The sequence below is a fragment of the Mastacembelus armatus genome, chromosome 12 (genome assembly GCF_900324485.2).
Source record: "Mastacembelus armatus chromosome 12, fMasArm1.2, whole genome shotgun sequence".
Lineage (NCBI taxonomy): Eukaryota > Metazoa > Chordata > Actinopteri > Synbranchiformes > Mastacembelidae > Mastacembelus > Mastacembelus armatus.
Window position 1 is genome coordinate 8,742,083 of NC_046644.1, and position 24,055 is coordinate 8,766,137.

General features: G+C 39.7%; 1 protein-coding gene across 2 annotated transcripts in view; it reads right to left on the minus strand.

Moving 5' to 3' along the window:
* plppr1 (phospholipid phosphatase related 1) overlaps positions 1–24,055 on the minus strand; it is a 43,883-nt gene that overhangs the window by 5,718 nt on the left and 14,110 nt on the right. For both annotated transcript variants that reach the window (XM_026298400.1, XM_026298401.1), the window contains exons 3-6: positions 12,584–12,772; positions 6,436–6,568; positions 3,738–3,988; positions 2,130–2,306 (exon numbers count right to left, since the gene is read on the minus strand). In XM_026298400.1, coding sequence (XP_026154185.1) covers positions 2,130–2,306; positions 3,738–3,988; positions 6,436–6,568; positions 12,584–12,772 — 750 coding nt within the window. The remainder of the gene's footprint in view (positions 1–2,129; positions 2,307–3,737; positions 3,989–6,435; positions 6,569–12,583; positions 12,773–24,055) is intronic.

Below are 24,055 nucleotides of genomic sequence, written 5' to 3' on the forward strand. Positions count from 1 at the left end.
GGCCTCCTTAGTTAATGGTTTGCTGATAATAAATAGCAAATGACCAGGTTCAAAACTGCTGTAGTGATAATGACTTTCTTGTGTTCATTTGTCCCTGGAGTTCACTGACTCAGCACGTGTCAGTTTTTCCAGGTCAATCACTAAAAGGGCTGCTCATTCTCCACACGTTCCAAGGACAAGCTGCTTCATGTAGGCGACAACGCAGACCACTGGTTTTTAGTTTCCTTCCTCAAAGTACACAACACAATGGTAAAGAGCAGGAATGACTGCTCTAATCACAAAGGTGACCTGTAAACATTTATTATAACCAAAATCTTCCATCGCATTAACATCTTCCATGGACCTAATTTACCCTGTTAATGCTCACCCTCACTCAGTATCTAAAACCCTCCACATTATAGATAAAGCCTGTAGAGCTGTCTGTAAATCTCATTGTTGTCACTGTTTATTGCCCTTTCTAAACATCAAATAGGGTCTAAAGACTCATCCTGTGGTACTTCTATACCTGAAAAAAAAAACCCAACAAAACGCTACACTAGGCATACAATAAATTTGAAGTATAGAGATGCATAGTGAGCTTATCCAATTCAATTTCTCCAAGATAAAAGGGAAACAGCGCAATGTAAAAATATCTCTATATATGCCACATACCTGCACATGTAACAAAACAAATATTTAGTATGACATGCTCACAGAATGTTAAAGTCATACATGGTCAAGTCCACTAACTTGATTCACCCTGAATATCTCAACAATTATGTGGGTTGACAATGTGCTAAAACACTGAGGGTGGCAACTTGGTCATATTTGTTTTACTGGGCAATCAGTTTAGTATATTGTGATACTGTATTTCCAAATGTTGCCAATACCACTGAATTGTATCTTTCCAATAAACAGCTGGTTTCCAGCTGCTTTAAAAATGTGAAACAGCCAGTTTTAATGGTCAATCTGTCAACTGTCAATCCAATGCTCTACTGTAAAATGTCATTGTAGACACATTGGTCAAACTGTAACTTGTGGGTCAGCAAGTTGTAAAAATCTCATCTTTTCTTCATTTCTTCCATGCATGCCATGTCGTTCCTCTACATTTCGTCCTGCTTTGACACTCAGGTCCCAGCAGCAATTACAAGTACTGAAGCCTCTAAGTCTGTTAAATAAGTTGTTTTTTTTTTTCTTCCTTCCATCCTAAACAGGCTTCCAGGTTCAACAGAAAATTGATTTGAAGGTTTTGGCTGAAATCACACATTTAAACATTTCTACGTTGATAAAGCCACTGCAGTGGAAGCTGGACTGTTTCACAGCACATCACAGGAGACTGATGTTGTTATTGCATTAAAGACTTGGATGCCTGGAAAGTCCAGTCTGCACAATTTATCCCTTGTTATGACTGCTGCTTAAATAAGCCTGATAACAAGGTCCCTTACAGTTATAGAACTAGAATTATTCCGATCACTGGTTTCCTCTGTCATTTCTGGATTAAACAAACCACCAAAAACAACTAGTTTCCCACTAGTTTCTTCTCTCTCTTGCTCACCATGTTGTCCAGAGAAAAATGCTGACTTCAGTGAAATCCAAGAGTCACTACAGGATTTCCTCTCCTTTCCTCTAATCTCCTCTTTCCCACAGCTCCATCCATCTCTCCAAAATCACTTGCATCTGAACCTCTTCCAGGAGCAGTAGAAACCCTGCTTCATCCAATATCACATCCTCTCCCCCATCACCGCTTCATGAACTACTTGTTTTAGCTCCTGTATTAAATTAGCGTGTAGGAGCTCATTGTACCTGACACTTCACATACATTATGTTGCCTCTCTCCAATCAACATTTATTATTGGTCAAAACAATATAAATGATAAAAAACTGCTTTGTAGAAGAATTTTAGGACATAAATTTTCCATCAAGGCTGACTTGGAAAAAAAGCATCAAACCCATGTTACAGGCTTTAGTAAAGCCCGCATTGCAAATTATTTCATTTAATTACTGGTTTGGATCAGTTCCAACAGGAAACTCAAAACTATTATTATAATTTGAAACTAAGTCATGACCTGACTCCCCACAGAATAATCATCATCAAGTTCTCTTCTCCTCCAATCCTCTCTACAAACATTCCCCTCCTCCGTCGTTCTCACCAGAAACAGAGCAACGGCCGATCCCAGTATGAATCCAGCCACTACGTCTGAACAGTGGTTTCGATACTCAGAGACTCGGTTGAGGCCCGTCAGGAAAGCAGAACAGAGAGTGCCCAGACAGAGCACAGGTTTTGCCAGGCGGCTGGACTTGGTCTTGATGGTGCTGGTGATGTACATCTGGAAAGAAGGAGAGTAGGCAGATTAAATGAAGCCAAAGATGTGAAGACATTTTTTTTCCTCTGCATCCCAAGGGATTAACAAGAGGCCCTCTCCCTCTTCTGGGGGAGAAAAAGTAAGTCTTATCCAGAGCAACTGGAGTTGTTCCCACAGAAACCATGTCAAATACTTTAGCACCTCACGAAAGCACAAAGCCTCCATGGCAAAACTGTTAAGGAAGGATGTCAAAAACTTACATCATATAAGTGAAATAACTCTCCAAGATATTTTTTTACCTGTGAAAAAAAAGAATCTAATAAAGAATGCCTCTTATTTTGCAGTAAACACATTCAGTATGTAAATACTGGCTTCCAACTGAGAAACTGTATGTACTAAATCATTTTCATGAACAATCTGTCTTTGTGTTCTTTACTGTTTCCGCTGATAAAATCTACACTTCTCTTCCCTCTTTAACTTTTCAGCATCTGAGTCCTGCCATCACTTCGATGTCAAATAGCAGCTCTTCAAAAAGCCATTCTTCATGCCCACAGCCTATTTTCTAAAAATGCCTGAACCTACCCTGCACTGGTAGGAAAAAATTCTCAAGATAATTTCAGCAAAGAGCAAAGTTTCTCCTTGCCAAATCCTTCATCAAAGAACCAAAGGTTCTATGTTGCCCCTCTTTACAGCAAATATTCCTTCATATTCAGAGCTGTTTTCATTTTCAGATGTAGTGTATAATTTTAATCATTCCAGTCTAAAAAGACTTATTCATCTCCGATTGTTTGGGAATTTTTTTTCTTAACATTCTAGACTTTGTTTCCACCAAGATGTAAACTAATTACGCTGAGTCCCAGATGAGTAACTCCTGCACGACCAACATTTTGACATTGATTTTTAATTAACTGGGCTTAGGTTGCTTTGGAGAAAATCTATCTGAAAATCTAGTGAAGAATGTTCACATTTATTTTGTCCACAATGTTTTAGGGGTCATTGATTTAAACAAGGAAAAATGAATCTATAAGAAGTGAAAAACATATTTTGGTTCAGTAACTTCAGACAGTGCTACGATAGGACTGGAAATTAAATACAATGCTAAAATACAGCAGTGGCTATATCAGTATATTTTATTTCTGTATTGCAGCAATTATTGAGACCACTGCTTTAAATGTATGATTTCTTTTACAGAGGAAATTTTAAAACAGATCTAAACATTTGTGTAGATACGGTATAGTTTTTTTTTATTGTTTTAGAGACAATATTTAGATATACCTATTTAGCAGTGTACATTTATAAGACTGTTGGACTCACGTTTAATGACTTAAAACACCATCAAAAAGAATGTTAAAATTCCACAAGAAAGTAAAAAAAAAATCTATAGCCTACATCTTGTTAACATATGTAAAGGAAAAAGCCTATATTAAACTTTATTATGGGCAATATTCTTCTCACCGTGAGATAAACAGCAGAGTAAACACTCAGTGAAGCATCCTTAGATGGGAATGACCGGCGGGCGTTCTCCACGATGACAGGGTTCCCTGTGCAGATGTTGCCGTTGACGATAAACTGGTGATTAAAACGGCACTCTGTACCGGTGTAGTTGGGCTTGCACACAGACAAAAAGTAGGGGGATAGACCTCCTGTCACCACCTGGCCTGCGTTGACAAAGATATCTGTGGCAAACAGACCAAAGGCGAACACACCTGGGGCACACGGAGACACAGATACAGCAATATCAGAATGTATAGCCTGAAAGCTCGAAAAAACAAAAAACAAACAAAAAAAAAAAAAAACAGTGACAAAGACACACAGGCAAACACAAAAACCTACACACATGTTTTACCCTTTTATTATGATGCAATCTTTTTTTATTTTAATCTGAGGTTAAAATGGGTTGTGACTATCTGGCTCCTAGTGCTGGCACATAAGCTCCCAACTGTCATTAGACAAAGGTAGACCCCAAATTATCTAATGTTAACATTTACTCTTTGAAGAGTTTCTATTGTGGAAAAAACTATTATGTTTAGTATTTCTTCAAATGTCAGACAACAGGACTGGACTTGAATGTAAACTATATTGATTCTGTGACTTATTTCTGGTGTTTAAAATGTTATATGAAGCTGAATTAGTCACCCACCGCGTTACAGCCGCACCTGCATGTCTTTCATCATTTAACCCCTACCTGAATCTCAAATTAGGATGAAATAAGGTTTGTCTGTTTTGCAGCATGGATGAGAACAAAGCAGAAGAGAAATGTCAGGCTCACCTGAAGTTAAATTAGTAGGAAAGGAGAGTGGCAGAGACAGAAACATAAACAGACAATAACAGTATCTAATATGAATGATTGCACTTTCAGCCCACCAACCCTGACCAGTGAGTGTCTGAGTCTGCATTTCTTTTGCTGTGAAATATGACTGCTGATTATCTAGCCTGCTTAGCCATGAAATTACTCTGCTTTGTATTCTCATCCAGGGTGGGGGTGAAGAGTTTGGGTGCCTGTGAGCGGCACAGGGACACGATTGTGTGAAGGACACGGAGGAAAACAGAGACGGGGGAATTAAGGTGAGAGGACAGGGGCTGGGAGGGAGCAAAAAAGCAGGAAACGAAACGCCTAAATGATCCTACAAACGTCTAATAATATTTGTCTAATGAATTTCTGATTAGTGTTTTGTAAAATGAAGGGGTGTTATTTAAAAATGAACAATAGAGTTCTGATTATGGCATTACAAAGTCCAGCAGGCAGCCTTCTTTACTGAAACAGATAGTGAAGCGTCTGTCAGTCTTATTGCAGCCTTATTATAAAAATGAGAGTGTGATAGATACTATTAAAGTATAAAAATGAACTGATATTCAAAACATTTGAAAATGTGACTAAAAGCAGCTTTTGCATCATTTTCGCCCACATTTATACCATTGATTCAAAGCATGTTGCCGATTTCTCTACAATGTTTGCTTCTCGTGACTCTGCGCAGCTTTAACTTGCACTGGTATATAAATGTGACTTAAAATATGGTCAGATCTTTGTGCTTGTTAAAAGCTGTAACTTAGACAATCAACTTGATAACAGCAGCACACGTCATTGTACTGTTATATTCACAGTGTCGGTTGGAAAGAAGATGTGAACCACTCGGTCAATGACCTCAACAAAAGCTAAGTCAGGAGTCCAATCAATCAAACAAGAATGGGCATGTGGGTTAGAGCTACTCACACTTACTAAAACACTTTGATTTTACTGTTCACAAGTAGCATCTTCTAAGCAAACAGTTCCACACCTGTCATACGGCTGTGATTCAAAGTATACTTAGTTCATACTATTTATTTCAAGTGTTCGCCTGCCATCCACATCATGGGCCCATCGTCTCAGTCGCTCTCATTTCATCCTTCACTGTTCTGCATCGACCAATCTCTGACAACAGAAAAATGGCCGATCCAATTATATGTCACGTCATTCACAGGTCACCATCGTTTTGTCCTTTGTGAGATAAATTAGTTTCTGGCAAGCCCTTTTCACTTTATGATAGAGATATTTAGAACATGAACAAACTAATCTTTAATACCAAATCCTCTAGCTGTGAATCATCTGGGGGACTTTTTTGAATCCGTAGCTTGTTGCATTGGAGCTCCCCTCACAGGTGACTGACTGCAGCCACATTCAGCGTGAGATACATGAGATATTGAAGTGTTGCCTCCTGGCTAAAACCTTACTGAAAAACTGTAGGAGCCACTGAAACGACCGCGATGTGGTTTACTGAGCTATTAGCCGTACAAACAATGCTTAGGTAGTTTTGTACTAAATGAAATAAGAGCATTATGAAAAAGTGAACTTCATGCAGACAAAAGTAGCACCTTAATGTGATGGTGACACTCATTTGCATTTGAATTGCTGCTATTCAGTCAGTCAGTATTAGACTTTGTACTGAACTAAATAAAATTATTCAAATCAGTGAAATGAGCCATATATTTTTTGGTCTTTCGGTCCACTGCAAATGCATTTGATAAACCAGGTGAACATAATACGTCAGAAAAAAAAAAAAATCCATCCTTTTGATGTGTGTACGAGTGGGTTTACTCCTGAGGGAGTATGATTCTGAGTTAGCAGTTGCTACCTGATCATCAACATGAAGGCATTTTGGCATGGCAACTTTCTTACCTATGAAGCGTATTATGCGGCGGATAAGGGGGTTCAGGTAACAACAGTCTCCTGTCACAATAGTTTTCTCCTGGGCCAGGAGAGCTTCCCTTGTAGATTTCATCACGTACATCGACACCTCTCCAATAAAAATCTACACACACATGCAATAGCAAATGGGAGAAAAGGAAAAGATTCAGATAGATACAGTGGAAAAGAAACACACGCAGACAAAGAAGAAGAAAAACATCACGTTAGGCACACCATTATAGAGGAGAGGAACAGTTCACCCCTGTCTGGCCTGTGTACATAAACCAATGTCTTAATGCAGCCTTTCTTCTGGTCTATTATAGTGCGGACATTACATCAGGTCTAATGGAAAAACACTGCTGCTGGACAGAAAAAATGAAACTCACTGCCAAATGCCTTGGGTGAGGCAGGCTTCTACAAAAATACGAGTGAGTGTGTTCATATGATGCATATGCGTGCACACATGTGGTTTTGGGCCTTTTGTGTGCGTATCTGTGCTCCTAAGAGTTTGTTTTGAGCCCCAGGACAAGTAACAAAACGGTTTTCCTCAATCCCTTGTGAATGCATTTTTACCATCAACATGTTGGTGTGTATGCAACTCTAATCTATTTCTTTCTTTGTGACTATGAGTAGTAAGAGCGATTAATGTTGTGATGCTGGGAAACCTATAAAAGGAAGAAGAAATAAGGACTGACAGCAATCACATAAAATTAGTATGAATGTTTTAGAGCTCCCGTCAGGATTTATCAACAACTAGCAAACTGAATTAATACTTGAAGTATTTCTTTCCACTGATGATGACATAAATCATGCAAATACTGAATGAAAGTATCATCACATGCATCAGAGAATTTATCTTGTGTGTTTAATGACCTAGAAACATCTGTCTTCAAGTGCAGCCTAACCAAAACAGGCCATCATCCTCAAATTGACTGTTACATCACATACACTAGTGTGACACAAACCAAAAGACAAAGGCCAAAAAGGAGGACAAGTGTAAGTGTAAAATCAACTAATACAATTTAATATAGGCCCTTCAAAAGTTGCAACTCATGCTGCTTAATGCTGATTTTAACATTTTCATGAAAATAGCAATTGCCTTATAGAATTTGTTTCACTTTAGTCTGCTTCAGCAGTGAAAAGGTTAATTACCATTTTATTTCATGTCATGTAACCCTCTCTTTCTTTTATACAGATGCTCTGTCTGTTGACGGCAAATATCTCCAACTTTGTCATAACAGGAAGTGGAGACAAAAACTTGGCAAAATGAAAAGGTTAAACATCAGACACAAAAAAAAAAGAACATGCAAATCATCCATGGAGTGTCTAATTCTTTGGGAATATTTCCCTGAAAGAAATAAAAAAAAAAAAAACACTTCATGTACTGTGTAAATTACACCGACCCATCCGCCAGCGTAACAGATTTATAGAAGCTTATGTCTGCAATACCCTTGAAAGTCCATAAAATACTGTACCCATGACATTAAAATGAGAATCACTGCCCACAGTATTTAGAAGAACCATTTTTTATCCAGTTCAACCTTTTTCTAGTCACACATTAAATGTGACTGCTGTCCCCTGTGGAAACTATAAATGATTCATGGTGCTGTTCGTTGCCCCATGCTGACTGCCAATAGTAGAGTTTTTTTTTGTTTTTTCAGAAATCTATTATCCTGTGTGCAGCATGAGGCACAGAAACATGTCTTGATTCTTACAAGCTGTTCATGTGATAATATTTTCAAATCTTAACAAAAAACTAATTGTAGTACTTAAAGTTAAGTAGTTAATTAAGAAATATTACTTACAAACATCTTAGCCTGATAAAGCAGCCCTCCAAAGGACTAAAACAACTCAATAACCAGAGCACAAAATTGGTTTCTAGATAGAATTTATTTCTTTCCTTTTTCCCCCCACACCTTTTGTACATTATAAATTACTTTCCATTCACTATTAGAACAGGTCTGCTACAAATCTTGTCAAAGTTTCTTAAGAGACATCTTGTTGCTTGGATCTGGATTAAGACAACCACCACCTGTCTATCAAGCCAAGAACACCCACAAATACATTTTTAATGGACTGTGAAACATGTTGCTTATAGTGATTAACACAGGAACCATTTTAGTGTCTTTCAGCTCAATGTTTTGCTTTTGCAGCCAACATCTTCGCTTGACTCTCATTACTCCAGCTAAAGCTCTGGTAGATCCACCATGCACCCCCTCCATCAGTCAGTGGGGCCGAAAACATTGAGGTTAATGTTTGATTACTGGACCTACAATCACTGATGGTAGTCAGATATATGAACTGATATCGATGCTAAGGCTACTTTGTGTTTACTGGATGTGTAAATATGAAGCTGTTTGCTTGTATACAGATTGTTATGCTACCCCAAAGTGATCGAAAAAAAGAATAAAAGCTCTTTTAATTGTTTCTTAATGACACAATCATTATCAGTACTGGTACCAAGACACACATGAGGAGTAGAATGAGCCATGGAGGACTTTGTTTTTTAAAAAATGCATTGGAGTTGCCATTTGCTTCAATATAGTATTTTCTAACTTCGCGAAGCTTTTTGAACAAGTTTATCTCCAGAAACTTTTGACAGTCTTTCAGGGTAGTTACTGCATTGTTCCTAACATTAACCAGCTACCTGTTTGTGTTAGACCCACACTGACAAGAACAGCCTCATACTTTCACTGTCTATACTCTGAGAGGAAGACTGTCCATGGTCGAACTGCATGTGTTCGACCCATCTAACCCCCACAGCCTCCCATTGTTCCGGCCATGTGGAACGCTACATAAATTACTGCCTCTCTGCTAATTGGCCAACATCCCAGCCCTGTCATCATTAATTTTGACTGACCACCTCTGGTTTATGACGCATGTGGAGATGGAGCAATACATACAGGCTGAAGCACAACTTCAGTAAGCACCTGACACAGCACTCTAAAAGGGCACAATTAAAAAGTTTGGGATAGCATATAGATTGATAGAGAGTGAGATATAAAACCCATACTTATACCAAGGAGAGATGAAACTATGGGACATGACCAGCAGCATTAAATAAAACCTGAAAAGCTGACACAGCACACTCTGAGAGGTGTGTGATCAGACGCAAGCAGGATAAAGAAAGAAAGCATCATTATTATTAGGATTTATGAGGGATTTGTATGTAAAGTGCCCTGAGATTGTTTTTTTATTGCGATTTGGCACTACACAAATAAAAGTGAATTGAAGTTTTATGTAAAACTGCACATAGAAATCAAATTGTGTACACACATACATGTCTTATAAGAAATAAAGAGGCGGTGTGAGACCAAGAACAAAAAAATCACAGTCACATCCCTGATTAAGTGCTTCTGGAAAACAGAAAAGTTAGATTTATGTTTATGTCTGTTTTTTCATGATTCTTCTACTGAGATATTATTGCAGAGACGGTGTACAGACTAGTGCAGAGCTCTAATTCCAGGGGATCAACTCACGCCCAGGTGCCCAGTCATGTTCATCAGCTTTTAGCCTGCCCGTAACTATGATCCACCTATTTTCTGTGCAACTTAAAGCATTTCTGTATTTAGTTGTCTCTACATCTATAGCACATTTTGTCAGGCTGCACACAGTGTTGTCAAACTGGCAAAGATGTTTTCTCTGTTTGGACGAGTTGCATGTGTTTGTTTAGTTGCAGTGTGCTGATGTATCAGTACATTCAAACAAATTAGGATTACATAAAAGCATTAAGACTGCTGATTGGAGTGGATAGAGTTGGTTCAGGTTGGCTCTTAGATTATATTAAGTTGCTAACTCGGCAGTCTTTAAATTTTGATGAACTATAGTAGTTGTGAAAGCACAAGCAAGTGGGAGTAAAATAACCACAGTCTACCTTCACCAGCTCCAGCTGTGAATTATTGCATGTTGTTAAAGTACTGTAGCATGGCTATATATCTGACAATAATAGATCTGCCCACTCAGTGATAGTCAGTTACCCTTAGTGTAAGTCCGCCTTACTACACTGACCAAAATTATAAACGCAACAGTTTTGTTTTTGCCCCCATTTTTCATGAGCTGAACTCAAAGATCTAAGACCTTTCTATGTACACATACAAAGGTCTATTTCTCTCAAATATTGTTCACAAATCTGTCTACATCTGTGTTAGTGAGCACTTCTCCTTTGCCGAGATAATCCATCCACCTCACAGGTGTGACATATCAAGATGCTGATTAGACAGTATGATTATTGCACAGGTGTGCCTTAGGCTGGCCACAATAAAAGGCCACTCTAAAATGTGCAGTTTTACTGTATTGGGAGTTTCGGGGGGTCTGAAAACCAGTCAGTATCTGGTGTGACCACCATTTGTCTCATGCAGTGCAACACATCTCCTTTGCATAGAGTTGATCAGGTTGTTGATTGTGGCCTGTGGAATGTTGGTCCACTCCTCTTCAATGGCTGTGCGAAGTTGCTGGATATTGGCAGGAAATGAAACATTTCAGACGTCTCAGACGATCTTGGAGGTGAAGATGCTGGATGTGGAGGTCCTGGGCTGGTGTGGTTACACGTGGTCTGCGGTTCTGAGGCCGTTTGGATGTACTGCCAAATTCTCTGAAACCCCCTTGGAGACGGCTTAGGGTAGAGAAATGGACATTCAATTCACAGGCAACAGCTCTGGTGGACATTCCTGCAGTCAGCATGCCAATTGCACGCTCCCTCAAAACTTACAACATCTGTGGCATTGTGCTCTGTGATAAAACTGCACATTTTAGAGTGGCCTTTTATTGTGGCCAGCCTAAGGTACACCTGTGCAATAATCATGCTGTCTAATCAGCATCTTGATATGCCACACCTGCCAGGTGGATGGATTATCTTGGCAAAGGAGAAATGCTCACTAACACTAACACAGATGTAGACAGATTTGTGAACAATATTTGAGAGAAATAGGCCTTTTGTGTACATAGAAAGGTCTTAGATCTTTGAGTTCAGCTCATGAAAAATGGGGGCAAAAACAAAAGTGTTGCGTTTATAATTTTGGTCAGTGTATGTAAAGCTGAACATTTTCATACCACGATATTTTATCACCTGGCTGCCCAGCTGACACTCAAAGTCAGAGCTGAGAAGACCGTCTGCACAACATGAACTGCTGTGATGCCCTACTAAAAATGACCAAGGCCTGTTTGGCACAAAGTATTTGTTAACACAAGTCAACTGAAACAACCTATTGCATACTGGGAACTGTTTAAAATGAAAAAGTGATTTATAATACTCTTAGGAGGAGGAGTAACTCACCCAGGGGCTCAGAAACATGGCCTGGTGCCTGAGGTAGAGTCAAGAAGCATGGAGCAAAACTGACACCTGGTGGCAACATGTTGCTATTTCTGCATGAGATGTTTTAATCAGAAATACATACTCTATATACTGCAGCCATTGTCCTATATTTACAGCATCTGCAGGTATCCCTCAGCTTTACAATTAATAACTTGGACAAATCATGAAGGTGTAATTAATAACATTAATGAAGGATACACTCAATTGTGTCAAGGGCCTGTCTAGTAGTCGACTTCATCAAATATCCTCACATGCCGCCCGCATACACAGTCACAGCATGACTTCATGACTTTACACTTCACTGGCGCATTCAGGTCAGTGCTCTGTAGTGCAGTAGGCCAGGACATTTGATAACCAGTCAAAGAGCCACTGCATAAAGTTCACAATACAGGTTCAATCTGTGAGTGCTGATCCATAAAAATATATGAAGATGGTTTTCAGTCAGACAGTTTGACATGACATTTTCTTCCATATTTTGTCAGAGAGACAACTGCAGTAGGTTAAAGACTTATACAATGTATTTGGCACTGACCAGAATGTATTAACTGTAAATGAGGTATGGCAAAGTAATACTTGATAATATTCAGATAATATTTCAGAGCTAGATTTGTGCTTGATAATAAAACCAAAAAGCGAGAAAGAATATGTTTCAAACTATAAGCAGTGAACAAATGATTGCTGGTTCAGAGAAAAGCAGGGATAGATAGAGAGCCTGAATAAACACATTCATGCCACACCTGATTATTGCTATTTGCACTCCAGAAAAACAGTTTGAGAAGTTGCCAGTTTTATAACTACTGTGAAACACATTAAATAAGTTTTACTCACTATGGCGGTGGGGGCTGCGGCCACCACGCAGTACAGGATGAGGGGGGGGACGAAGCTGGACTCCTCTGTGCCGGGATACGGCTTCATCAGCTCAGCGTCATTACAGAAGAAACCCTGCACGTGCACGCTGAACAGGTCCGTGCACTCCATGTAATAGGCTAACAACACTGTGCCGGACATGATGACGAGCTGGAAGAAAAACATGTTGAAGCGAGATGGAGCAAGCGAGTTGAGGAAGTTGAAGAAGGTGAGATGAGGAGGAGAAGAAGAAGAAAAAGAAGAAGAAGACAGAGTTGTTAGTTGTACATCCAGTGCTTTGTGATGGGTCCCTGAACATCGCTCATCTCCTCTCTCAGCTCTGACGTGTCTAGCAGGTCTTAATATGTAACAGCCACATAAATCCTCTAAAAACACTTCTCTTCTCTTCCTCTCTCGCTTTCTATCTGTGTCATGATAACTTGTGTATAAGCACCCCACCCACCACCATCACTTACCACCTCCTCTCCTCCCTCACCCCCTCATCTTTTTGTCTCTGGCCTCCTTTCTCTCTCTTTCAAGAAGTAACTGCAGGCAATTTTGTTTTTCATATATAGCATCTTTAGTCACCGATGATGAAGCAAAGCTGGAATAGAAAATGTAAGACGTCACATGGCAGGGCTTTTAATTCAGAAAAATCAACTGTGTTTGTGTCACTCAGCCACTGAAGTGCCAGCGTCACCGCCAATCTAGATCACTGTGGCTCTCTGCTGGGGCTTTATATCAAAGGAAAATAATGAGATATTTTGAAATTTTTATGTTAGGGACTAAAAAAGAAAGGCCCTGTAACATCACCATAACTGGAAAAATTAGGATATCTTAGTGAGGCAAAAGTACTGCCAACTGATGTTAACAGCAGTAATGTAAAGGAAGGGTAAAATCAGAGACCAGATGCATTAGTGATCCCATAGGAATCATTAAAATATGAGACTATTACAACTAGGTATGACTGGTTAACATGTCCCAAGGAAACATGTTGATTAACACTGAGTGTGATTCTTGTAACATGATCAAGCAAATCATCTGTAATAATTCTCTTCAGCAGCAGGTGTCACTATGCCCCTACAGAAAGATGGGTGCTGCTTAAAGAGGAAGACTACACAAATCTCATCAGTTATATTCATACCACACATGGTCTCTGCTCTATGAAAGAGCTGCATTTTTATTTAGCATTTCAGAAAAAATACATATTGACATAACTGTAATTTGAGTCCTAAATGTTTTTAAACATTTCTTGTCATTGGAAAAAGTCAACTAGAGAGTATACGACACTATTTCTAAAAGGAAAATTGTTTTTCTTGCCATCCATCCTTTTCTAATTCTGTTGTTTGCATCAGTGGGTGAGGGCTGCGTTTGTCGTTTACAGGGTTTTTACACCTTTAACATTTCATTGATTATATGCGAGCCACAATTCCACATAAAGCACCACTAAGCATTACACTAGATGACTATCATTAATCACAACAAAGAAACAGGCTTGACCACACATTTCCACATTTGTTGAGACAGCTACAACTGCAGCCAGGAAACCTTGCAAGATGCACTGAGTTGTGAACTATATTTTAGCACATCCACAAATCTGTTCAGAATTGCAACTGGGTCCTAAAAAATAAAAAAATCTGACATCCATATGAATTTCAGTGCATATAAATTTGGAAACAGATACTGACTCATTCTGTGTAGAGGACTGAGGTAGTGTAGCATTTCACATTCCTGCAGTAGCAATGACAAGTATGACAAGTATGTGTTAATGTTGCATTGTTTACGTCACTGAGATGACTCTTCAACAGCTACATGTCAGATTTCGTTTGCTCAGTTGTTTCTTTCTTCTTCTGACTTTCTTTTTTATTTAGCTGCCAGTTCATCAAATGAATCAAATCTAACTTTTGGGAAACAATTCAATATTTACTGACAAGTCAAACCGATCCCAGCTAACGTTGGGTGAGAGGTAGAGTACACCCTGGACAGATCAGCGCTCTCACATTCACACCTACAGGCAATTTAGGGTTACCAATTCACCTACTCCCAAACTGCATGTGTTTAAACTGAGGGAGGAGGATGGAGTACCTGAAACACCCCCCACAGACACAGGGCAAACACCCAAAATCCAACCAGAGAGACCCCAGCGTATGGAGAACAGAACTTTAATTTTCAAAATCAGCATAGACTACACCATATGATCCTGGATGAAGAAAATCAGATACTATAAAGTAAAAAGTATAATTTATCTCAGTGACAGTTCAAATGCTACTTTTATGTAAGAAATCCTGTGATGGACTGGTGACCTGTCCAGGGTGTACCCCTGCCTTCCACCCAAAGAGGTAGGATAGGCTCCAGCTGATCCCTGTGACCCTGGTTAAGGAATAAGTGGGTGTAGAAAATGGATGGATGGATGTAAGAGATCCTCTAGGTTTAGGGATTTAGTACTCTATGTCAAAAAGAAGTGTCGGTTAGATGAGCTGTCAATCATGAGTGCACTGTGTACATTTGAGCCAGTGTGCTTTTAGTTCAACAGCACTTGTTTTTCTGTTTTTGCTGAAGAAAACAAAAATATGACAGCCTTGTTTTTCAAGCCTCAAGCTGGGGCATCAGCTAGTACTGTATAGCAGCTTTTATGTTTCTACAGGCTACAGCACACAGCTCCCCGTATATGGTTACCCCAGTACATTCATTTTGCAGTAGAATACAATAAACAGCTCGTGGCTTTTCTGAGTCAGACACTAAAGCAAAAGCAAAACATACTAGTTGTATTTTACGATCAACACCAAATTCTCTCCAATGAAATTATTTGACCCTAACTAATGTTATCTACTATAAAATATGGATGGTGTGTGAACCGGACTGGACAACATGGCCAGTGGTGCTCAGAGAGTGAAGAAGAAAAAGAAAAGCAATGTTTACAGTGAGCAGGAGAGAAACGTTGGCAGGTCTAGTGCTGTGACAGACAGCCATATGGAGACGTCCAGGTGTGTGTGTGTGTGTGTGTGTGTGTATTTATGTGTCCGAGCTTCATCAGTTTCTATGCCAGCTCTTTGAATACCACCAAGCTAGTTAGCAATATTTTTTTACTTTCTTCCGTTATAAAGATGCCCTGCTGCTTTTTTTTTTTTATACAGTTCACCTGCATTAGGCTACTGGTATGAGGAACTATAATACATCACGGTTACACTCACAGCACAACAACAACAAGCAAAAAAAAAGCCACTCATATAAAAAGAAATCCTCTTGCTCCTCTATCTTAAAGCAGCTTGTCCTCACACAGGATCCACGTTGCACTTAGAGACAGATATGGGATAAATTCATGTTTTCATGCTACACAAACAAGTTCCAGTGGAGTAATCAGCTACAAAATTATTCATAGGTCTCCTCTGAAAATATGCAAATTCCTTCGCCTGCAGAAAAGCCATGTAATACCTTGTGGGATCACATAAGGATGTCAGGTTTACCAGGAAATACCTGGAAATGAGTTGGACAGATTATCTAGAGGGGCATTTGCCAGGGTACAGCTGTTGAACTTTATTTTTATTATTACTGTGACTTCATTAACTTTGACCTTTACCTTATTTGCAATTTTAAAAAAATAAAAGACCATAGCTTGCCCCGAGCTCAATCACAACTATAGGTTCTGTTCATTCATCAGCAGTAGCCTAAACGTTATGGCTGCTGGTACTAAACACTGAGATACTTCAGATACAATTGAGCAACTTCTGGATCAGTTATTCCCTACATTACTCCTCCTTGTTTTTTTATAAATCTTATATATTGTACTCAGATCACCTCATTCTACTTCTCCACACCATAAATGATATATGAGCCATTAGACATGAAGAGATTCATCAGGCTGTACCAAAGGACCAAAACATGCCACACCAGAGAAGCAATTTAAGATATCGATATCATCTTAACATCTTTTGTCTGTCCTGTAGTCTGCTTGTGATTTTTTTTTAATAAACATGTTGCAGTGTGCAAGCTCTGCTGAAAAGAAAATAGTGATGCAGTCAAATCCCCAGGCTGCTCATCGGTTTCTGTGAATTCCTCATGAGCTGCTTTTTTCTGTGACAGTTTTACACCTGGACAAGTGTCCCTTTCTCTGTAAGGCATAACTTGTGGCTTTATTATGTTTACTCCCCAGCCTGTGTCACACCGCATCAGTTGTGTGAAGGGCAGACTGACGAAACTTGCTGTCGTAAAAAGGTGATACAGAGTTATTGCTTTATGCCATTATCCTTCTCCCTTGGAGTGTACAATTCACCTCTTTTACCCAGGAGTCTGACAGGACATTTTGGTACAGCAATCTACCTCTGTTAACTTTTAACAAGCTACATTTCTCGCTGCCATAACTATATTGCATCAGAAGAGCGGGCATAAATTTCCTACTATGACCTTTATATTAACAGGTGTCCAGCAAAGCAAAACCTTTTAATTCTCTTTCTCAACCTCAAAACTTCTGTAATGGACATTTTTTGGCTCAAGCCACTGTGTCCAATGTAAAAAGCGGCACCGGTGCAGATGTTGCCCTGTGCTGCTAAGTGTGTAGGATGAATACTGTTCCAACCTTTAGGTAACAACTTCAAATTGTGCTGCTCTTAAATGACCAAAATAATATCTGAATGTTTGTATAAAACTAGACCACCTAAATAGTGAAAGAAGAAATAACACAATCACCACCACAGTGTTTTGTGGCTGCCTGCCTTACGTGATCTTAGTACAAACTATAGATATCGTTGTATAATTCACATTACTGACTGATCTTCTCTACTTCTGCTACTAAAAAAAACATAATGCAGCATTAGAGAAAATCCCAGAAAATGTGAATGGTCAGGTATAAATTCAATTATTCAGATCATAAGACTGACAGCTTTAATAGATATGTTAGCTTTTTGATGGATTTAAACCATTTGATGGAATATATCTTTGCTCTATATTTGTATTACTCTCTGCAGTTTCATTGTAATATAAATCCAAACCTAATTACATTTTTATCCATCCCACTCCAACCCTCCTTCATTCCCAAAATCTTTTTACTGCCAGTCCTGCCACCCATCTCCTTCCTCAAACTATAAAAAAAAAACCACCAGAAGGGTGTTACATAAATCCAAAGTCAAGTCCTGGATTTTCACTCCACTGTCATGTTGTGTTAGTGTACTGACAGAAATGAGGATCTTATACTGGCTTGCCTGGTTTTAGGGTGTGATATTAAACTTCTGTTGTGTTTAAGTCACACACAGGCCAGGTACACATTTCTATTTTTTTCTAACATGCATTCAAAAAACTAGGACATTATAATAGTCAGCTTATATGTGAGGATAGGCCTTAAGGCAAGACATAAAACAGTGAGAAGAAACCACTGTGTTAAATATCTGAATTTAAAAAAATCATAGCAAAAATAAGCTGGTTCATCTCTGAATCCAGGCTTGTAAGTATATTATTGTACAGTATCTTGTGTAAAAAGAGAAGTATAGGATCAGCAGAGGGTCAAAATTACAAATGGTGGAGCAATATAAGAAAAAGCATTGATCCAACAATAAAATGATGGCAAGAAGCAAAACAACAGCTTAACATCTTAACAGACTCTGAGACGTTACATGACCTGCTTTATTCCCCCACTTATGTATCTACCAACACTGGTGTCTACTGTCCAGAAGTGACTGTCTGGCATGGGGGACTGCATTTGGTTGTTAGTAATGTTTGTGGCTACGAATGGTACAAATAAACTAACATTACGACTTTATTTGGTGGCAGCCTATGTAAAACTAGGTTACACAAAATACCTGAGTCTAGCATGACCAGCTTTATTTTTAAAGCATCCCAACTTATGCAACTTCAGCAACTTGAGTTATGTCATACATCTGTTTGGTGGCTTGTTAATTCTTTTTTGTTATGTTACCTGAAATACAATCAGTAGTGTTATGTACCAAACCCCATACTGTATTCATAGCTATAGATGTAAGCTACATTTAGCGTATTAGTACACATATAACATACCAACAGCTTCAACACTGTATTTTCTGATTCAGGCCATAGATGGTTTCAATAGAGGAATGTTTCATTTCTGAGCCACAGACACGCATGTACCTGTTTCCTGTCTGATCTGTGTAAACAAGACCAGCAGGTTTAATTAGGCTGTGTGCTGTCCCCAAAATAAGTTGAACATGCGTTTCCCCAGATTATAGCCCCACTTTAGAATCCCCCAAGTACAAAAATCATATTACATCAGTTCAGCCAAGGGAGCGACATCAAAAACATCAAAGAGGAAGGGTCCCTGTAGGGATGGGATTTTTTTTTTTTTCTTTTGAAATAATGACAGTGTAGAACATTATTACAGCACACTGATGGAGTGAATTGAGCAAGATAAATTTCACAGTAGATCAGTTCTGTTTCATGCAATCTAGAGCATGTGACATAAATGCAGCCACTTTTTATTATATATAAAACCTGAGAAGTCTAGAACCTCCAAGTTAGAATAATGAAAGACTGGGACACTGTGTATTACATAAGATACAGGATAAGTCTGCTCTCTCTTTGTTCATCTCTGCTCACCTCTACATCTCTAATTGTTTCTCACCCTGTTTGCAACCTTTCGGTTCCTTCCCCTCGCTTTCATACTTTCTCCTTCTTCCTCCCCTATTTTTCTTCTCCCATGTGTTCCATCTTCCTGTTGCGCTTCATCCCACTCCTCTCATCATAATTTTATTTTTAGTCCCTTTCATCTCACAGTCCTGTTCTGCATTTCACAGCCACACCCACAGTGATGACAAATGTTAACAGCAAATGATGCTCTCGAGGTTAAGTAACAACTGAAAGAAAAGCAACAAGTTACTTGATTATGCAAACAAATCACCTCAAATAAACAGCCTGCCTGTCACACCACCTCAGGCACTGAATTACATGGCCCAGCTGCTCCAATCAAGATGCTTTGGTTAGGTCATGTGACAGAGCTGTCCCTCTGTCTTTCTCTGTTCGTAACAGAAGGGGGTGAGTAAGAGAAAGAAAAACCAGAGGAAGGAGCAAACAAGTAAAGGAATGCAGAGATGAAGTGATGCTGAGGAGGATAAAGTGCAATGGGAGGAAGGGCTCCGGTGACACCATGAGAAATATTAAACGATGTGGGGAGAAAGGGAAATGAGGATGTGGCAGAGACATCAAAGAGGGAGAAAGCAAAAACAGGGACAGGCACAGCGATACAGAGAGATGGATAGCATGCCTCTGAGAACTGTCTGTGAAGTAGAGGGAGAGTGAGTGAAAGTACAGTAATGGAAATTAAAGAAAGCTCACGACTCCGTGGGGCATTACAAAGGCTCATGGGAGCACTGTGCCCATGCTCTAAGATACACTTTCTGGATAGTGTGATGTAAAATGTATTATACATTATCTCATCTGTTGAGTTATTTCATTTATTATTAAATAATCAGTCTTCTCAGTCTTTACTGCTATCGTAATGTGATGATATAGCCAGATCTTATGATTTAAAAAAGTTGCTACATGTACATGCCATTTTGAAGAAACAGCTAAATGTGCAATTGAAGTTGTTATATGACACATTTGAAGAGTTTTGTCTGATGTAAAGCACAATGGAAAACAGCTCAGTGTACTCAGTATCACTTCTATTAATATCATCAATACAATAGTATCTGTGTTCATAGTGGGATATATGGTACGTTCGAATATTTGAAAAGTGCACTCCAGCAATTTAATCTTGCACTTTCACAGAGCTGGCAGACCCTGACAGCCTGGTAAACGCTTCTCTTTCTAACACAGACTTTTTCCCAAAAGAAAAAAAAATCTTGTCTAATCTCATGCTGAGATAACCCTAATGTCATTTTCTTTTTACTTTTCAGGCTGTTACAGAGACGCAGAAGACATCACACTGTACAACAATCCTCACAGGCTGTATAATATGCTTTCTGAGAACCAAACTGAACTTGAGTAAGATGGTGGTGCACCATTTAAATACACTTGTCAGTGGTAATTGAGAGGAGCAAGGATACAAAGCACATCGTTTTGAAAGATGGAACAATTTTCAAAATCACCTAAAATTGTGAATGATACTCTTAAGTGTAATAAAATATGTGACAGCCATGACCAGGAATTTTAATGATTTTAATTTTCTCAGTACTAATGAGAAGTTAGTTACCAGCCAAAAACTGGTGGAGCATCAATAACCAATGACAGCTGCTTGTTAATTTGCTTCACTTTAGTTGAAGATGCAAACATCCCCTATGGTAGCAGTGATGTCTGCATCTGATGGGAAAAACTGTTGTATGAAACAGATTTTAGAACTGAAACTTCTCACAAAGACACTTGACAAACTGTATGTTTAGACTGACAGTTCATGCCACGCTGTTATAAATATATGAATATACAAATTCCAAATGAGAAACATTTCTGGTGCAAGGTCTACGTTTCAAACCAACCTTCATTTCAGAGGATAGCCTTTTTTTTTCCAGAACATGACAGCATCATTACTGAGGACCAATCTCACAGCACTGCTGCATCAACACAGAGTTCAGAGTTTACAACCTGCATGTCGATATGTGAATGCTGCTACCAACATAATTAATAGTTACTGATTAACCCCCCTCTCTAGTTACACATCGCCATGAAACAAATTGCTGTGTTGCAATTGCAACTGCAGATTATCAATGTCTAACTGAGCATTTAATGCTGAGTTTCAGGCAAAATGCTTGAAAGCTGTAAATGAGCAAATTGCTACACAGTGATGACAGACTATCCAGCAGAAGGACATTCTGCAGAAGCTGGAGGACTTGGTAATTAATCATATGTCACAATTCAGAATAACACTTTACAGGGAAGATGTTGCTAGAAATGTGTGTGTGTATACATCTTAATTGACGCAAATGGGATTTTTAATATGGATTTAAACATTTTTACATTTATAGCATTTATAGTATATCTAATGCAACCACAGGGGGGCACATTCCAGTGTCTTCATGTGCCGGTCCCAAGTCCAGGTAAATGCAGAGGGTTGTGTCAGGAAGGGCATCTGACGTAAAATTTAAGCCAAATCAAACATGCGAATCACAAATATGACTTCCATACCGGATCAGTCACGGTCTGGGTTAAAAACGACCACCACTGGTGCTGTTGACTTACAGGGTGCCAGTGGAAATTGGACTACTGTTGGTCGAAGAAAGAGAGGAGGAAGACGTGTTTGTAGGCAAAGAGAGAAGAGGAAGGGCAGGACTGTAGGACTTAGAGTAGGGACATTGAATGTAGGGACTTTGTCAGGGAAAACTAGAGAGTTGGCTGATATGATGGAGAGAAGAAAGGTGGAAAGCAGATAAGGAAACTTGGTGGTGGAATGAGGAAGTTCAGGAGTGTGTTAAGTGGGACACAGAGGACAGAAGAGAACAGAAAGGGAGATGCAGCGTAAAGTGAAGGTAGAGGTGGCAAAGGCCAAACAAAGGACGTATGAGGGTTTGTATGATAGGTTGGACTCTAAGGAGGGAGAGGTGGATTTGTACAGGTTGGTGAGGCAGAGAGACAGAGATGGGAAGGATGTGCAGCAGGTTAGGGTGATCAAGGACAGGGATGGAAATGTGTTGACAGGTGCCACAAGTGTGATGGAAAGATGGAAGGAATATTTTGAAGAGTTGATGAATGAGGAAAATGTTAGAGAGCACAGAGTAGAAGAGGTGACTGTTGTGGAGCAGGAAGTAGCAAAGATCAGTAAGGATGAAGTGAGGAAGGTGTTGAAGAGGATGAAGAGTGGAAAGGCATTTGGTCCTGATGACATACCTGTGGAGGTATGGAAGTGTTTAGGAGAGGTGGCAGTAGAGTTTTTGACTGGGCTACTTAACAAGATCTTGGAGAATGAGAGGATGCCTGAGGAATGGAGGAGAAGTGTACTGGTGCCCATCTTTAAGAACAAGGGAGATGTGCAGAGTTGTGGAAACTACAGAGGAATAAAGCTGATGAGTCACACAATGAAGTTATGGGAAAGAGTAGTGGAGGCTAGGCTGAGGTCAGAAGTGAGCATTTGTGAGCAGCAGTATGGTTTCATGCCAAGAAAGACACCACAGATGCAATATTTGCTTTGAGAATGCTGATGGAGAAGTACAGAGAAGGCCAGAAGGAGCTGCACTGTGTCTTTGTAGATTGGGAAAAAGCGTATGACAGGGTGCCGAGAGAGGAGCTGTGGTTTTGTATGAGGAAGTCTGGAGTGGCAGAGAAGTATGTTCGAGTGGTGCAGGACATGTATGAGAGCTGTAAGACAGTGGTGAGGTGTGCTGTAGGGGTGACAGAGGAGTTCAAGGTGGAGGTGGGACGGCACCAAGGATCGGCTTTGAGCCCCTTCTTGTTTGCTGTGGTGATGGACAGGCTGACAGATGAGGTTAGACAGGAATCTCCCTGGACCATGATGTTTGCAGATGACATTGTCATCTGTAGTGAGAGCAGGGAGCAGGTGGAGGAAAATCTAGAGAGGTGGAGGTTTGCTCTGGAAAGGAGAGGAATGAAGGTTAGCCGCAGTAAAACAGAGTACATGTGTGTAAATGAGAGGGACTCAAGTAGAACGGTGAGGTTACAGGGAGTAGAGGTGAAGAAGGTGGAGGATTTTAAGTACCTAGGGTCAACAGTCCAGAGCAACGGAGAGTGTGGGAAAGAAGTGAAGAGACGTGTGCAAGCAGGTTGGAACGGGTGGAGGAAAGCGTCAGGTGTGATGTGTGACAAAAGAGTGTCAGCAAGAATGAAAGGAAAGGTGGACAAGACAGTGGTGAGACCAGCAATGTTGTCTGGTTTAGAGACAGTGGCACTGAGAAAAAGACAGGAGGCAGAGCTGGAGGTAGCAGAGCTGAAGATGTTGAGGTTCTCTCTGGGAGTGATGAGGATGGATAGGATCAGGAATGAGGACATCAGAGGGACAGCTCATGTTAGATGTTTTGGAGAAAAGGCCAGGGAAGCCAGATTGAGATGGTTTGGACATGTTCAGAGGAGGGACAGCGAATACATTGGTAAAAGGATGCTGAGGTTAGAGCTGCCAGGAAGGAGGCCTAGAGGAAGACCAAAGAGGAGGTTCTTGGACGTAGTGAAGGAGGACATGAGGATAGTTGGTGTGGGTGAGGAGGATACAGAGGATAGGGTTAAATGGAGGCAGATGATTCGCTGTGGCGACCCCTGAAGGGAGCAGCCGAAAGGAAAAGAAGAAGAAGCATATACTGTATATCTGACCTACACGGACTAATACAAATGGGAAAAGGCCATGCAACATATATCATTGAGTATATTAGCTCATTTAAAGTACTATTCCTGTGCAAAGTTGATATACGGGAAGGTTAGGTGGGTCTTGGTCATTCTGAGAACAGCTTTACCTTATTCCGTATTATTGAACTGATTTCATATGCTCACCCACTTGTTCTGATGTAGTTACTCTACGTATCACAGACCTTAACTGCAATATTACATTTTAAAGAATCT